The sequence below is a fragment of the Moschus berezovskii genome, chromosome 20 (assembly GCF_049115385.1).
Source record: "Moschus berezovskii isolate FMDL1 chromosome 20, NW_MosBer_1.0, whole genome shotgun sequence".
In the NCBI taxonomy this organism is placed as follows: domain Eukaryota; kingdom Metazoa; phylum Chordata; class Mammalia; order Artiodactyla; family Moschidae; genus Moschus; species Moschus berezovskii.
This window is the reverse complement of record NC_142479.1, coordinates 17,017,145-17,034,229: the sequence shown is the minus strand read 5'-3', so window position 1 is coordinate 17,034,229 and position 17,085 is coordinate 17,017,145. Positions and strand designations below refer to the sequence as shown.

The 17,085-nt window shown below is 39.4% G+C and overlaps 1 protein-coding gene across 4 annotated transcripts in view; it reads right to left on the bottom strand.

The window, feature by feature from the left end:
* The window catches only part of STXBP4 (syntaxin binding protein 4), a 235,261-nt gene that overhangs the window by 59,422 nt on the left and 158,754 nt on the right, over nucleotides 1-17,085 (bottom strand). Inside the window, exon 17 of one of the 4 annotated variants that reach the window (XM_088828593.1) lies at nucleotides 13,273-13,588. The exons of the other annotated variants lie outside the window; for them this stretch is intronic. Coding sequence (XP_088684719.1) covers nucleotides 13,551-13,588 — 38 coding nt within the window. The 3' untranslated portion in view covers nucleotides 13,273-13,550. Of the gene's footprint in view, nucleotides 1-13,272; nucleotides 13,589-17,085 lie in introns of those variants that run through there. 4 annotated transcript variants of the gene reach the window in all.

Here is a 17,085-nt window from a genome sequence, read left to right as displayed (position 1 = left end):
TCTGAGTGAGGCTTAGCTGAGTCCTCTGCTTAGGGTCTGGTAAGACTGTGGTCACATTTGAGGCTTAACTGGGAAGGCTTTGGTATTATTAACAGAATTCAGTTCCTTGTGGTTATCGGGTTGAACTCAGGTTGGTAGGTGCCCAATATACTACTGGAGAAGAGTGGAGAAATAACTCCAGAAAGAATGAAGAGACGGAATAAAGGTGAAAACAACTCCCAGTTGTGGATGTCACTCGTGTTGGAAGTAAAGTCTGATGCTGTAAAGAGCAATACTGCATAGGAACCTGGAATGTTAGGTTCATGAATCAAGGTAAATTGGAAGTGGTCAAACAGGAGATGGCAAGAGTGAACATCAACAGTTTAGGAATCAGTGAACTAAAATGGAGAGGAATGGGTGAATTTAACTCAGATGACCATTATACCTACTATTGTGGGCAAGAATCCCTTAGAAGAAATGAAGTAGCCATTATAGTCAACAAGAGTCCAAAATGCAGTACTTGGATGCCATCTCAAAAATGACAGAAATGATCTGTTCGTTGACAAGGCAAACCATTCCATATCACAGTAATACAAGTCTATGCCCTAGGCACTAATGCTGAATAAGCTGAATTTGAATGGTTCTTTGAAGACCTACAAGATCTTCTAAAACTAGCACCAAAAAAATATGTCCTTTTCATCATAGGAGACTGGAACGCAAAAGCAGGAAGTCAAGAGATACCTGGAGTAACAGGCAAGTTTGGCCTTGGAGTACAAAATGAAGCAGGGCAAAGGCTAACAGAGTTTTGCCAAGAGAACACACTGGTCATAGCAAACACCCTCTTCCAACAACATAAGACATGACTCTACACATGGACATCACCAGATGGTCAATACCAAAATCAGATTGATCGTATTTTTTGCAGCTGAAGATGGAGAAGCTCTATACAGTCAGGAAAAACAAGACCAAGAGCTGACTGTGGCTCAGATCATGAACTCCTTATTGCCAAATTCAGACTTAAATTGAAGAAAGTAGGGAAAACCACTAGACCTTTCAGGTATTACCTAAATTGAATCCCTTAGGATTATACAGTGGAAGTGATAAATAGATTCAATGGATTACATCTGATAGACATAGTGCCTGAAGAACTATGGATGGAGGTTCATGACACTGTACAGGAGACAGGGATCAATACCATCCCCAAGAAAAAGAAATGCAAAATTATCTAAGGAGGCCTTACAAATAGCAGAGAAAACAAAAGAAGCTAAAGGCAAAGGAGAAAAGGAAAGATACACCCATCTGAATGCAGAGTTCCACAACAGCAAGGAGAGATAAGAAAGCCTTCCTCAGCAAAGAAATAGAGAAAAACAACAGAATGGGAAAGACTAGAGATCTCTTCAAGAAAATTAGAGATACCAAGGGAACATTTCAGGCAAAGATGGGCTCAATAAAGGACAGAAATGGTATGGACCTAAAAGAAGCAGAAGATATTAAGAAGAGGTGGCAAGAATACACAGAACTACACACAAAAATATTTTAATGACCCAGATAACCACAATGGTGTGATCACTCACCTAGACTCAGACATCCTGGACTGTGAAGTCAGGTGCGCCTTAGGAAGCATCACTACAAACAAAGCTAGTGGAGGTGATGGAATTCCAGTTGAGCTATTTCAAGTCCTAAAAGATGATGCTGTGAAAGTCCTAAAACTAGATGCACCCAATATGCCAGCAAATTTGGAAAATTCAGCAGTGGCCGCAGGACTGGAAAAGGTCAGTTTTCATTCCAATCCCAAAGAAAGTGAATGCCAAAGGATGTTCAAAATACTGCACAATTGTACTTATTTCACACACTAGCAAAGCAATGCTCAAAATTCTACAAGTGAGGCTTCAAAAGTACATGAACCAAGAACTTCCAGATGTTTAAGCTGGATTTAGAAAAGGCACAGGAACCAGAGATCAAATTGCCAACATATACTGGATCACAGAAAAAGCAAGACAGTTCCAGAAAAACATCTACTTCTGCTTTATTGACTACACCAAAGTCTTTGTGTGGATCACAACAAACTGTGGAAAATTCTTCAAGAGATCGGAATACCAGAACACCTTACCTGCCTCCTGAGAAATCTGTATGCAGGTCAAGAAGCAACAGTTAGAATGGGACATGGAACAGTGGACTGGTTCCAAATTGGGAAAGAGAACATCAAGGTTGTATACTGTCACCCTGCTTATTTAACTTATATGCAAAGTACATCATGCGAAATGCTGCGATGGATGAAGCACAAGCTAGAATCAAGATTGCTGGGAGAAATATCAATAAACTCAGATATGCAATGACACCACCCTTATGGCAGAAAGTGAAGAGGAATTAAAGAGCCCCTTGATGAAAGTGAAAGAGGAGAGTGGAAAAACTGGCTTAAAATTCAATATTCAAAACACAAAAATCATGGCATCTGGTCCCATCACTTCATGGCAAATAGATGGGGAAACAAAAACAGTGAGAGACTTTATTTTCCTGGGCTCCAAAATCACTGCAGATGGTGACTGCAGCCATGAAATTAAGATGCTTGCTCCTCAGAAGAAAAGCTATGAAAAGGTATGATGAACCTACACAGCATATTAAAAAGCAGAGACATTACTTTGCTGACAAAGGTTCATCTAGTCAAAGTTATGGTTTTTCCAGTAGTCATGTACGGATGTGAGAGTTGGACCATAAAGAAAGCTGAGTGCTGAAGAACTGATGCTTTTGAACTGTGGTGTTGGAGAAGACTCTTGAGAGTCTGTTGGACTGCAAGGATATCCAACCAGTCCATCCTAAAGGAAATCAGTCCTGAATATTCATTGGAAGGACTGATGCTGGAGCTGAAACTCCAATACTTTGGCTACCTGATGCGAAGAACTGATTCATTCCGAAAGACCCTGTTGCTGGGAAAGGTTCAAGGCAGGAGAAGATGGGACGAAAGAGGATGAGATAGTTGGATGGCATCATCGACACAATGGACATGATTTTGAGCAAGCCCCAGGAGTTGGTGGTGGACAGGGAAGCCTGGCATGCTGCAGCCCATGGGGAGACAAAGAGTTGGACACAGTTGAATGACTGAACTGAACTGACAGGATTGAAGGCTTCAGTTTCCTGGTGGTTGGCCTGAGACTACCCTCAGCTCCTTGCTGTGTGGGTTTTCCAATATAGTAGTTTACATCTTTGAAGCTAGGGATTGAGAGACTACAGCAAAGTGTCCACTAATATGCAGTATTATCATGTATCATCTTTACAGAATTCTGCTGGTACAAGTAAACCAGAGGTCCTGGATATACTCTAGGGGAGGGGATCCCACAGAGGCATGAGCACTGGAAAGCAGGGACCATAGAGACAACCGAAGAATCTGCCTACCAAAGTCACACTCAGACTTTCCCCATGGCTCAGTTCAGTCCCTCAGTTGTGTCCAACTCTTTGTGACCCCCTGGACTGCAGAGCAGCAGGCTTCCCTGTCCATCACCAACTCCGGGAGCTTGCTCTAACTCAAGCCCATTGAGTCAGTGACACATTAACTTAACACATCAAATCTTTTTGTTTGTCACTGCGTCAATATATTTTGCTTCATCTTTAATTTTTTAAAAAATGTGAGTTAATCCTGCCTTTAACTTTCCTGTCACTATTCTGAAGAGTTCTTGTTAGTTCTAGGTTGTTTCTTTTTTCAATAGTTGTATATCTGTTTAAACATCTAAACATTTAAACATCTGTGAGGTTTCCCTTGATTTAATTGTATATTCCAATCCCAAAGAAAGGCAATGCCAAAGAATGCTCAAACTACCGCACAGTTGCACTCATCTCACATGCTAGTAAAGTCATGCTCAAAATTCTCCAAGCCAGGTTTCAGCAATATGTGAACCGTGAACTCTCAGATGTTCAAGCAGGTTTTAGAAAAGGCAGAGGCACCAGAGATCAAATCGCCAACATCCGCTGGATCATGGAGAAAGCAAAAGAGTTCCAGAAAAACATCTATTTCTGCTTCACTGACTATGCCAAAGCCTTTGACTGTGTGGATCACAATAAACTGTGGAACATTCTGAAAGAGACGGGAATACCAGACCACCTGACCTGCCTCTTGAGAAACCTGTATGCAGGTCAGGAAGCAACAGTCAGAAATGTACATGGAACAACAGACTGGTTCCAAATAGGAAAAGGAGTATGTCAAGGTTGTACATTGTCACCCTGCTTATTTACCTTATATGCAGAGTACATCATGAGGAACGCTGGGCTGGAAGAAGCACAAGCTGGAATTAAGATTGCTGGGAGAAATATCAATAACCTCAGATATGCAGATGACACTACTCTTATGGCAGAAAGTGAAGAGGAACTAAAAAGCCTCTTGATGAAAGTGAAAGAGGAGAGTGAAAAGGTTGGCTTGAAGCTCAAGATTCAGAAAACAAAGATCATGGCATCTGGTCCCATCATTTCATGGGAAATAGATGGAAAAATAGTGGAAACAGTGTCAGACTTTATTTTTTTGGGCTCCAAAGTCACTGCAGATGCTGATTGCAGCCATGAAATTAAAAGACGCTTACTCCTTGGAAGGAAAGTTATGACCAACCTTGATAGTATATTAAAAAGCAGAGACATTACTTTGCCAACCAAGGTCCGTCTAGTCAAGGTTATGGTTTTTCCCGTGGTCATGTATGGATGTGAGAGTTGGACTGTGAAGAAAGCTGATCGCCAAAGAATTGATGCTTTTGAACTGTGGTGTTGGAGAAGACTCTTGAGAGTCCCTTGGACTGCAAGGAGATCCAACCAGTCCATTCTAAAGGAGATCAATCCTGGGTGTTCACTGGAAGGACTGATGCTAAAGCTGAAACTGCAATACTTTGGCCACCTCATGAGATGAGCTGACTCACTGGAAAAGACTCTGATGTTGGAAAAGGTTGGGGGCAGGAGGAGAAGGGGACGACAGAGAATGAGATGGCTGGATGGCATCACCTACTCTGTGGACATGAGTTTGAGTGAACTCCGGAGTTGGTGATGGACAGGGAGGCCTGGCGTGCTGTGATTCATGGGGTCACAGAGAGTCGGACACGACTGAGTGACTGAACTGAACTGAACCTTTTCTTTCCTATTGAGACTATAAGTTATTGTCTATAGTAGAGTTTTCCTTTTAGGATTTCTTACCCCACAATCCACTGAGGGTTTCTAAACGTGAGAACAAATCCATTTTATCTAAATTTAAAATAAAAACAAAACTGCTTTCATGGAATCTGTGATATGTGTCCAAATATATACAAACTTAATCACATTCTCTCCAGACACTTTCAGAAGAGCTACAATTCCAGATTACACAAAACAGTTGAAGTGCTTCAGTATTACAGCAGCTTGGCATGCACTAGTTAATGATCTGCTTTGAGAAATTTACATTCATACACTTTTTCTGCCTAGGCTATTGAGGTCCACTCTTACAGGTTTACTAATGTTTCTTTCTTTCTCGTCTCTATTGCCTTTTATGATGCACCGTTCACAGTTCATAGCTTTCAACAGTCTTCTTCCCCTTCTATCGGATTTCTTGCTTTGAACAAAAGGGGTGGCCATTCATGGAACTATTTTGGCCAGAAAGTCTCAGCTGATGCTGTTTGGTACCCCATCTAGGTTCTACACGTACAAGATAGAAGAGGTGATTCTGGGGCTCCTCAAGTTTCACCTGCCTCCGGAACATCCTCAATGTGCGGAGACCCAGTCTCTGTTCTCAATGCCCGGTACACGTTTACTCAACGAATATTTGTGGAAAGAACTATCTGACATCTATTTGCATATACAAAGGATATTTGTGTTAGATTCATGTATATGAATGGGAATTAATTTCCATAATAGATCCTAGAAATGAAACTAAAGGGTCCAGGAACATGTACATTTTAGGTTCCTAGACACAGACATCTGCTCTCCAGAAGAGCTGCACTGAGCAGTATCTATCAACACTGTGTGAGTGTGCTGGTTTCCACGGGTACTCACTAACACTGCAGACTGAGTGCTAAAAACAGCCCTCTGGTGAACAGAAATGGGGCCTCATTCGTTTAAGTTCATACTGAAGTAAATGATGTTGAAACATATATATTTAATATATTCATTGAATCAAGGCAAATTGGAAGTGGTCAAACAGGAGATGACAAGAGTGAACGTAGACATTCTAGGAATCAGCGAACTAAAATGGACTGGAATGGGTGAATTTAAATCAGATGACCATTATATCTACTACTGTGGGCAGGAATCCCTTAGAAGAAATGGAGTAGCCATCATGGTCAACAGAAGAGTCCGAAATGCAGTACTTGGATGCAATCTCAAAAACGACAGAATGATTTCTGTTTGTTTCCAAGGTAAACCATTCAATATTACAGTAATCCAAGTCTATGCCCCAACCAGTAACGCTGAAGAAGCTGAAGTTGAACGGTTCTATGAAGACCTATAAGACCTTTTAGAACTAACACCCCAAAAAGATGTCCTTTTCATTATAGGGGACTGGAAGGCAAAAGTAGGAAGTCAAGAAACACGTGAAGTAACAGGCAAATTTGGCCTTGGAGCACAGAATGAAGCAGGGCAAAGGCTAATAAGAGTTTTGCCAAGAGAACGCACTGGTCATAGCAAACACCCTCTTCCAACAACGTAAGACATGACTCTACACATGGACATCACCAGATGGTCAACACCAAAATCAGATTGATTATAATCTTCACAGCCAAAGATGGAGAAGCTCTATACTGATAGCAAAAACAAGACCAGGAGCTGACTGTGGCTCAGATCATGAACTCCTTATTGCCAAATTCAGACTTAAATTGAGGAAAGTATGGAAAACCACTAGACCATTCAGATATGACCTAAATCAAATCCCTTATGATTATACAGTGGAAGTCAGAAATAGATTTAAGGGACTAGATCTGATAGATAGAGTGCCTGATGAAATATGGACAGAGGTTCGTGACATTGTACAGGAGACAGGGGCCAAGACCATCTCCATGGAAAAGAAATGCAAAAAAGCAAAATGGCTGTCTGAGGAGGCCTTACAAATAGCTGTGAAAAGAAGAGAAGCGAAAAGCAAAGGAGAAAAGGAAAGATATAAGCATCTGAATGCAGAGTTCCAAAGAATAGCAAGGAGAGATAAGAAAGCCTTCCTCAGTGATCAATGCAAAGAAATAGAGGAAAATAGCAGAATAGGAAAGACTAGAGATCTCTTCAAGAAAATTAGATATCAAGGGAACATTTCATGCAAAGATGGGCTCGATAAAGGACAGAAATGGTATGGACCTAACAGAAGCAGAAGATATTAAGAAGAGGTGGCAAGAATACACAGAAGAACTGTACAAAAAAGATCTTCATGACCAAGATAGTCACGATAACGTGATCACTCACCTAGAGCCAGACATCTTGGAATGTGAAGTCAAGTGGGCCTTAGAAAGCATCACTACGAACAAAGCTAGTGGAGGTGATGGAATTCCAGTTGAGCTATTTCAAATCCTGAAAGATGAAAGTGCTGCATTCAATATGCCAGCAAATTTGGAAAACTCAGCAGTGGCCACAGTACAGCACTGGAAAAGGTCAGTCTTCATTCCAATCCCAAAGAAAGGGAATTGCAAAGAACGCTCAAACTACCACACAATTGCACTCATCTCACACGCTAGTAAAGTCATGCTCAAAATTCTCCAAGCCAGGCTTCAGCAATATGTGAACCGTGAACTTCCAGATGTTCAAGCAGGTTTTAGAAAAGGCAGAGGAACCAGAGATCAAATAGCCAATATCCGCTGGATCATGGAGAAAGCAAGAGAGTTCCAGAAATCCATCTATTTCTGCTTCATTGACTATGCCAAAGCTTTTGACTGTGTGGATCACAATAAACTGCGGAAAATTCTTCAAGAGATGGGAATACCAGACCACCTGACCTGCCTCTTGAATAACCTGTATGCAGGTCAGGAAGCAACAGTTAGAACTGGACATGGAACAACAGACTGGTTCCAAATAGGAAAAGGAGTGCGTCAAGGTTGTATATTGTCACCCTGCTTATTTAACTTATATGCAGAGTACATCATGAGGAACGCTGGGCTGGAAGAAGCACAAGCTGGAATCAAGATTGCTGGGAGAAATATCAATCACCTCAGATATGCAGATGACACCACCCTTATGGCAGAAAGTGAAGAGGAACTCAAAAGCCTCTTGATGAAAGTGAAAGAGGAGAGTGAAAAGGTTGGCTTGAAGCTCAACATTCAGAAAACAAAGATCATGGCATCTGGTCCCATCACTTCATGGGAAATAGATGGGGAAACAGTGGAAACAGTGTCAGACTTTAGTTTTTTGGGCTCCAAAATCACTGCAGATGCTGATTGCAGCCATGAAATTAAAAGACGCTTACTCCTTGGAAGGAAATTTATGACCAACCTAGATAGCATGTTAAAAAGCAGAGACATTACTTTGCCAACAAAGGTCCGTCTAGTCAAGGCTATGGTTTTTCCCGTGGTCATGTATGGATGTGAGAGCTGGACTGTGAAGAAAGCTGATTGCCGAAGAATTGATGCTTTTGAACTGTGGTGCTGGAGAAGACTCTTGAGAGTCCCTTGGACTGCAAGGAGATCCAACCAGTCCATTCTAGAGGAGATCAATCCTGGGTGTTCATTGGAAGGACTGAAGCTGAAGCTGAAACTCCAATACTTTGGCCACCTCATGCGACGAGTTGACTCACTGGAAAAGACTCTGATGCTGGGAGGTATTGGGGGTGGGAGGAGACGGGGATGACAGAGAATGAGATGGTTGGATGGCATCACCAACTCGATGGACATGAGTTTGAGTGAACTCTGGGAGTTGGTGATGGACAGGGAGGCCTGGCGTGCTGTGATTTACGGGGTCACAAAGAGTCGGACATGACTGAGCGACTGAACTGAACTGAATCATAATGAAATACGACTATCTCATGATCAACTACCATGTGCCAGGTACTGTTTTAGGCATTACCTAAATTGTAGTGAACAAGATATCCAAGATCCCTGTTCTCATGGGATCTCATATTTTAATGAAAGAGACAGAAAGTTAATAAGAAAATAAAAAAATAGTCTGCTGTCCTAAGGACAGAATAAAATAGGGGAGTGGAACAGAGCTTGGAGGGAGACAGAAGGCTCAAATTAAATGGGTAGTTTGAAAGACCTATCTGAGAAGTAGACAATCAGCTGAGGACTGATGATGCAATGAGCCGGACCCCTCTGTCCAGATGTCCTCTTTGTCTTGTTTAAATATACAAGACCCCCTCCTACCTCAGGTCTTTGCAATTGCTGTCTGGAACACTCTTGCACCAGATTTCTATACAGCTTACTTCTCTCTCACATTGGTGAAATGTCTGTCAAACTCTTGCAGAGAACTAGTTACACCCATCCATGGGCAATTTCAGTATTTCTATTTTCTATACAAGGTTAGCAAGACCTCCCTTTCCATATACAATGCTGTATACAATCTGAGTGCCCTTGAAGCTACTAGTTAGACATAAATTTCTTTATTATTTCAAGCTTTATATCCATGAAAAAAACTGAGTTGAAGTTGGGTTTCCTATTCAAATTGTACTGCTGTGTTAAAGAGTGAAATGCTACTTTTGAATTGTTTTCAGAGGTTTTGGCACATTGTTTTTACATGTTCTCAGTGATTTACTAATGATAAATTACATAAATCTGTATCAATAGAAATCTTTCACCACCTTCCAAGGTTTCCAGCTTCCCCTCGCCTCCAAATAGAGGGAAGAAGAGAACAGTTGATCATATCAGAGTAGGCTGCAAGGACAAACTTCTTTTACATAATGACAATGAATGATGAAGATTATAATGACAATGATAATAATGATTATGTATACTGAGTACCTACCAGATATGAGCCACTTTATAAACATTAACTGTAATCAGCTAGTTACTTCAGTTACATTATCTGCAATCCTCCCAACAACCTCATGAGGTGATGATATCTCCATTTTCATGGGGGAAGAAACAGACTCAGAGAGCTTACAGAACCCCTTTTGGGAATTCTTTGCACAAATATTAGGTCTTAGAGCTGGAATTTGAATTCAAGACACGATCTCTTCAGTATACTATTCTGCCTTATACTAGGAAGAATGAATCTACAAAGATATCATTTAGGGTGCAAACAACTAATTTCTAAGTAAAAGCTAATTTCACAATGTTATTTCATTTTATCCTGTAATGTAATGAACTATGATGCTCATCTTTCCATTTTATAAATGGAGCAAAAGTGAAGTTGAGGAATTTACCTAAGATCTTGTCTAAGAAGTAGGCATCTCACTTCAAGTGCTGTATCTATGCTGACTTTAAGTTTCTTTAGCATTTGGGGGTTATTATAAAAGAAATGAGAAGCACCAATAGTATTGTATAGTCCCCAAATTTAATCACTTTAATTTAATTATTAAACTTGTTTGGATGAGTTCAGAAGGTCAGAAATTTTTGAGAAATATTTTTAAAGATTTTAAGTTTCTTTTCTTAGGTACATTTATTATTCCCTCTTTATACAATATTTTCTAAATGGTTCCAAAGAGAGCTTTCAATTTTTACTCTGAGGTTTCCATGGTGCTTAAACATTTATTGTAGTTAAGGATGCTTTAATTTTAGAAGTAACAAATGTTTGCTCTAAAAAAAAACCAAACAAACAATACAGATGTTTTTAATTAAAAGAAAAAGAAAAAAGATGCTCTCCCATTCTTACCTGAGAAAATAACTATATCAATGAGTCAGATATTCTTTTATGCATGACTGAAAATTATTAAAGCTTCCTGAATCAATGTAATCTGTTGCTTTATTCTAAATATTTGTTACATCATGAAAATTGGTCAATGATTCTAATTAATATTTAACAAATAGACTCTAAAACATAATCTCCATAATCACATATTAAAGCACTTTATATTTAAAGAGCTTCCCTGGTGGCTCAGATAGTAAAGAATCTGCCTGCAAAGCAGGAGACCTGAGTTGGATCCCTGGGTTGGGAAGATCCCCTGGAGAAGGGAATGGCAACCCACTCTAGTATTCTTGCCTGAAGGATCTCATGGACAGAGGAGCCTGGTGGGCTACAGTCCATGGGGTGGCAAAGAGTCCGACATGACTAAGTCAGTAACACTAACACACTTTTTATATTTAAATAAGTGCTTCCAGATTAGTTCATTTAATCTTTGAAACAACCTTATGAAGACTGCATCCCCAATTTAGAGACAGAAAGCCAAGACTCCAAGAGGTTATCATATTTTTATCTTACTTAGGATGATACTGGATATAGGGCACCCTGCTATTTTACATACTTTCAAGAGAAAAAAAATCCACCAGTTAATTGTGATATAATGACTTAACTACACCTCTGTGAGACTCATAGGACTTAATATTAGTAGAAGGCCTAGGTTAGGGTTCTGGCATTGTACTTTCCAAGTATGTGGCTTAAGAAAATTATTTCAGTTCTCTGAGCCTTAATCTTTTCATATCTTTTAAAGCAGAAATAACAATGACTATCTCACAGGATTGGGCATGAGGACAAAGGGATGTAAAATAGTTCTTTTAAACTGTAAAACTGATAGAATTTCAAAAACCTCCTATATCTTTGGTATTATTATTTTAAAATATTTTTTCTGTAACAGTAATATTAATAGTCTGTTGCTGAAGGAAGGAATTTCTGGATCTAAATTGAACTATTTTATCATATTAAATAATTATTAAAGCTGTTAACTGCATACAAATGCTACTACTGCTGCCGCCTTTCCTGGGATGAGCTGTTAATACTTTGTCCTCATATAAACTCTGGAGAACACCTATTCCATTAGTCTAAAAGAATGCATTCAGTTTGAATGAGGACATTTTCTGGCCTTGAGGGAAAATATTTCTTTCTGCCATCATCTACATTTTGTTTGTCCAGTTATAGGATAGAAACATGAACTACACTTTAGACATTCTGTTATTATAGTCAGTTCTAATTGTGCCAGGAATTACAGACCTTCGTTTCTTTGAAAAGAGCTAATTCCCTACACTCTACCATCTATGTCTTCTGTAATTTATGAAGTATTCCTATATTTTTTCTGCTTTTGCGTTGGAAATCATTTTAAGTTTAGTCTGTTCACCATGTCAGTGCTAAGGTATACAGACATTTACTTAATTAAATCCTATATACCATGCATTCTGTTATCCCATTGACCACTTACTCCTGCATTGTGGGAGAAATTAGGTCTTGCTTGTCTGGTCTTCCCTGGTGGCTCAAATCATAAAGAATCTGCCTGCAATACAAGAGACTCAGGTTTGATCCCTGGGTCAGGAACGTCCCCTGGAGAAGGGAATTGGCTACCTACTTCAGTATTCTTGTCTGGAGAATTTCATGGACAGAAGAGACTGGCAGGCTACAGTCTAGCCATGCCTTTATATCTACAGCTGCTGGCAGTATATGTGATTAAAGTATATATCTGAAATACTGTCCTGGAAATGATCGTCTAAGAAGACAAATACCATGTGAAAGCTCTGGGATTGATTTATTGAATATCTGTTCATGTATACTGAATACAGGAAACAGAGAGGAATCCTGATTTTTAAGACTGACAAACTATACTATGTTTGTTTCCTATGTAACAAACAAGAATGGTTGGTGGCTACTATAGATTCAACAACACCCAGTGAAGAAAGAAACGACAACCCGCTCCAGTATTGTTGCCTGGGAAATCCCATGGACAGAGGAGCCTGGCGGGTTAGAGTCCATGGGGCTGCAAAGATTTGGACATGACTTAGCGAGTAAACAACAACAACTATGGATTTGGTATCATTACATTATCTCAGGACTTCAATTCTCAGACATTTATTTAACAAAAAGGGCAAATACCCAACAGTTAATTAATGTGCAGAAGGAGCAGTAGGGAAACATGAGGTAGTTTAAGTTCCAAAATAATGACAGGCAACTGCTTTGGGCTTGTGAACTTCTGGTTACTTATTGACCCAACATTCAACAAATAGCAAGTTTAAACATTAATACGGAATTTCAAATGTTCCAAAAAATTATACACACTGACCAACTTCTCTTTTTTTTTTAATTTTTAATTTATTTATTTTTTATTGGAGGCAAATTATTTTACAATATTATATTGGTTGGTTTTGCCATACATTGACATGAATTCGCCCCGGGTGTACATGAGTTCTCCCTCCTGAACCTCCCTCCCACCTCCCTCCTCCCTTTATCCTCCCTCTGGGTCATCTCCACACACCAGCCCCGAGCATCCTATAAGATGCATTGACCCTGAACTGGTGATTTTTTTCACATATGACAACATACATGTTTCAATGCCATTCTCCCAAATCATCCCACCCTCACCCTCTCCCCCAGAGTCCCAAAGACAGTTCCATACATCTGTGTCTCTTTTGCTGTCTCGTATACAGGGTTATCATTTGCATCTTTCTAAATTCCATATATATGCGTTACTCTTGAGAGTCCCTTGTACTGCAAGGAGATCCAACCAGTCCATTCTAAGGGAGATCGATCCTGGGTGTTCACTGGAAGGACTGATGCTAAAGCTGAAACTGCAACCTTTGGCCACCTCATGCGACGAGTTGACTCACTGGAAAAGACTCTGATGCTGGGAAAGGTTGGGGGCGGGAGGAGAAGGGGACGAGCGAGAATGAGATGGCTGGATGGCATCACTGACTCTGTGGACATGAGTTTGAGTGAACTCTGGGAGTTGGTGATGGATAGGGAGGCCTGGCGTGCTGTGATTCATGGGGTCGCAGAGTCGGACACGACTGAGCGACTGAACTGAACTGAACTGAACTGATACTGTATTGGTGTTTTTCTTTCTGGCTTACTTCACTCTGTATAATAGGTTCCAGTTTCATCCACTTCATTAGAACGGATTCAAATGCATTCTTTTTAATGGCTGAGTAATACTGCATTGTGTATATGTACCAAAGCTTTCTTATCCATTCGTCTGCAGATGGACATCTAGGTTGCTTCCATGTCCTGGCTATTATAAACAGTGCTGCAATGAACATTGGAGTACATGTGTCTCTTTCAATTCTGGTTTCCTCGGTGTGTATGCCCAGGAGTGCGATTGCTGGATCATAGGGCAGTTCTATTTCCAGTTTTTTGAGGAATCTCCACACTGTTCTCCATAGTGGCTATATTAGTTTGCATTCCCACCAACAGTGTAAGAGGGTTCCCTTCTCTCCACAACCTCTCCAGCATGTATTGCATGTAGACTTTTGGATAGCAGCCATTCTGACTGGTGTGAAATGGTATCTCATTGTGGTTTTGATTTGCATTTCTCTGATTATGAGGGCTGTAGAGCATTTTTTCATGTGTTTGTTAGCCATCTTTATGTCTTCTTTGGAGAAATGTCTGTTTAGTTCTTTGGCCCATTTTTTGATTGGGTCATTTATTTTTCTGGAATTGAGCTGCAGGAGCTGCTTGTATATTTTGGAGATTAATCCTTTATCAGTTGCTTCATTTGCTATTATTTTCTCCCATTCTGAAGGCTGTCTTTTCACCTTACTTATAGTTTCCTTTGCTGTGCAGAAGCTCTTGATTTTCATTAGGTCCCATTTGTTTATTTTTGCTTTTATTTCCAATATTCTGGGAGGTGGGTCTTGGAGGATCCTGCTGTGATTTATGTCGGAGAGTGTTTTGCCTACGTTCTCCTCTAGGAGTTTTATAGTTTCTGGTCTTACGTTTAGCTATCTAATCCATTTTGAGTTTATTTTTGTGTATGGTGTTAGGAAGTGTTCTAGTTTCATTCTTTTACAAGTGGCTGATCAGTTTTCCCAGCACCACTTGTTAAAGAGACTGTCTTTTCTCCATTTTATATTCTTGCCTCCTTTGTCAAAGATAAGGTGTCCATAGGTGCGTGGATTTACTCTGGGCTTTCTATTTTGTTTCACTGATCTATATTTCTGTCTTTATGCCAGTACCATACTGTCTTGATGACTGTGGCTTTGTAGTAGAGCCTGAAGTCCGGCAGGTTAATTCCCCCAGTTCCATTCTTCTTTCTCAAGATTGCTTTGGCTATTCGAGGATTTTTGTATTTCCATACAAATTGTGAGATTATTTGTTGTAGTTCTGTGAAAAATATTGTTGGTAGCTTGATAGGGATTGCATTGAATGTATAAATGACTTTGGGTAGTATACTCATTTTTACAATATTTATTCTTCCAATCCATGAACATGGTATATTTCTCCATCTATTAGTGTCCTCTTTGATTGCTTTCAGTAGTGTTTTATAGTTTTCTATGTACAAGTCTTTTGTTTCCTTAGGTAGATATATTCCTAAGTGTTTAATTCTTTTCGTTGCAACAGTGAATGGAATAGTTTCCTTAATTTCTCCTTCTATTTTCTCATTATTAGCGTATAGGAATGCAAGGGATTTCTGTGTGTTGATTTTATATCCTGCAACGTTACTGTAATCATTGATTAGCTCCTGTAGTTTTCCGGTAGAATCTTTAGGGTTTTCTGTGTAGATGATCATGTTATCAGCGAACAGTGAAAGTTTTACTTCTTCTTTTCCAATTTGTATTCCTTTTATGTCTTTTTCTGCTCTGATTGCTGTGGCCAAAACTTTCAGAACTATGTTGAATAGTAGTGGTGAGAGTGGGCACCCTTGTCTTGTTCCTGACTTTAGGGGAGATGCTTTCAGTTTTTCACCATTGAGGATAATTTTTGCTGTGGGTTTGTCATATATAGCTTTTATTATGTTGAGGTATGTCCCTTCTATTCCCACTTTCTGGAGGGTTTTTATCATAAATGGATGTTGAATTTTGTCGAAGGCTTTCTCTGTATCTGTTGAGATAATCATATGATTTTTATTTTTCAGTTGTTAATGTGGTGGATTACATTGATTGATTTGCGGATATTGAAGAATCCTTGCATTCCTGGGATAAAGCCCACTTGGTCATGATGTATGATCTTCTTAATATGTTGTTGGATTCTGATTGCTAGAATTTTGTTAAGGATTTTTGCATCTATGTTCATCAGTGATATTGGCCTGTAGTTTTCTTTTTTTGGGGGGTCTTTACCAGGTTTTGGGATTAGGGTGATGGTGGCCTCATAGAATGAGTTTGGAAGTTTCCCTTCCTCAGCAATTTTCTGGAAGAGTTTGAGTAGAATAGGTGTTAGCTCTTCTCAATTTGTCCATTTCTTCCAGGTTATTCATTTCATTGCCATATAATTGCTGATAGTATTCTCTAACAATCCTTTGTATTTCTGTGATGTCGGTTGTGATCTCTCCATTTTCATTTCTAATTTTATTGATTTGGTTTTTCTCCCTTTGTTTCTTGATGAGTCTGGCTAGTGGTTTGTCAATTATGTTTACCTTCTCAAAGAACCAGCTTTTGTCTTTGTTGATTTTTGCTATGGTCTCTTTTCTTTTGCATTTATCTCTGCCCTAATTTTTACGATATCTTTCCTTCTACTGACCCTGGGGTTCTTCATTTCTTCCTTTTCTAGTTGCTTTAGATGTAGAGTTAGGTTATTTAGTTGACTTTTTTCTTGTTTCTTGAGGTGTGCCTGTATTGCTATGAACTTCCCCCTTAGCACTGCTTTTACAGTGTCCCAGAGGTTTTGGGTTGTCGTGTTTTCATTTTCATTCATTTCTATGCATATTTTGATTTCTCTTTTGATTTCTTCTATGATTTGTTCATTATTCAGCAGTGTGTTGTTCAGCCTCCATATGTTGGCATTTTTAATAGTTTTTCTCCCATAATTGAGATCTAATCTTACTGCATTGTGGTCAGAAAAGATGCTTGGAATGATTTCAATTTTTTTGAATTTACCAAGGCTAGGTTTATGGCCCAGGATGTGATCTATCCTGGAAAAGGTTCCGTGTGCACTTGAGAAAAAGGTGAAATTCATTGTTTTGGGGTGAAACGTCCTATAGATATCTATTAGGTCTAACTGGTCTATTGTATCATTTAAAGTTTGTGTTTCCTTGTTAATTTTCTGTTTAGTTGATCTATCCATAGATGTAAGTGGGGTATTAAAATCTCCCACTATAATTGCATTGTTGTTAATTTCCCCTTTCGTACTTGTTAGTAACTGTCTTACATATTGCGGTGCTCCTATGTTGGGTGCATAAATATTTAGAAT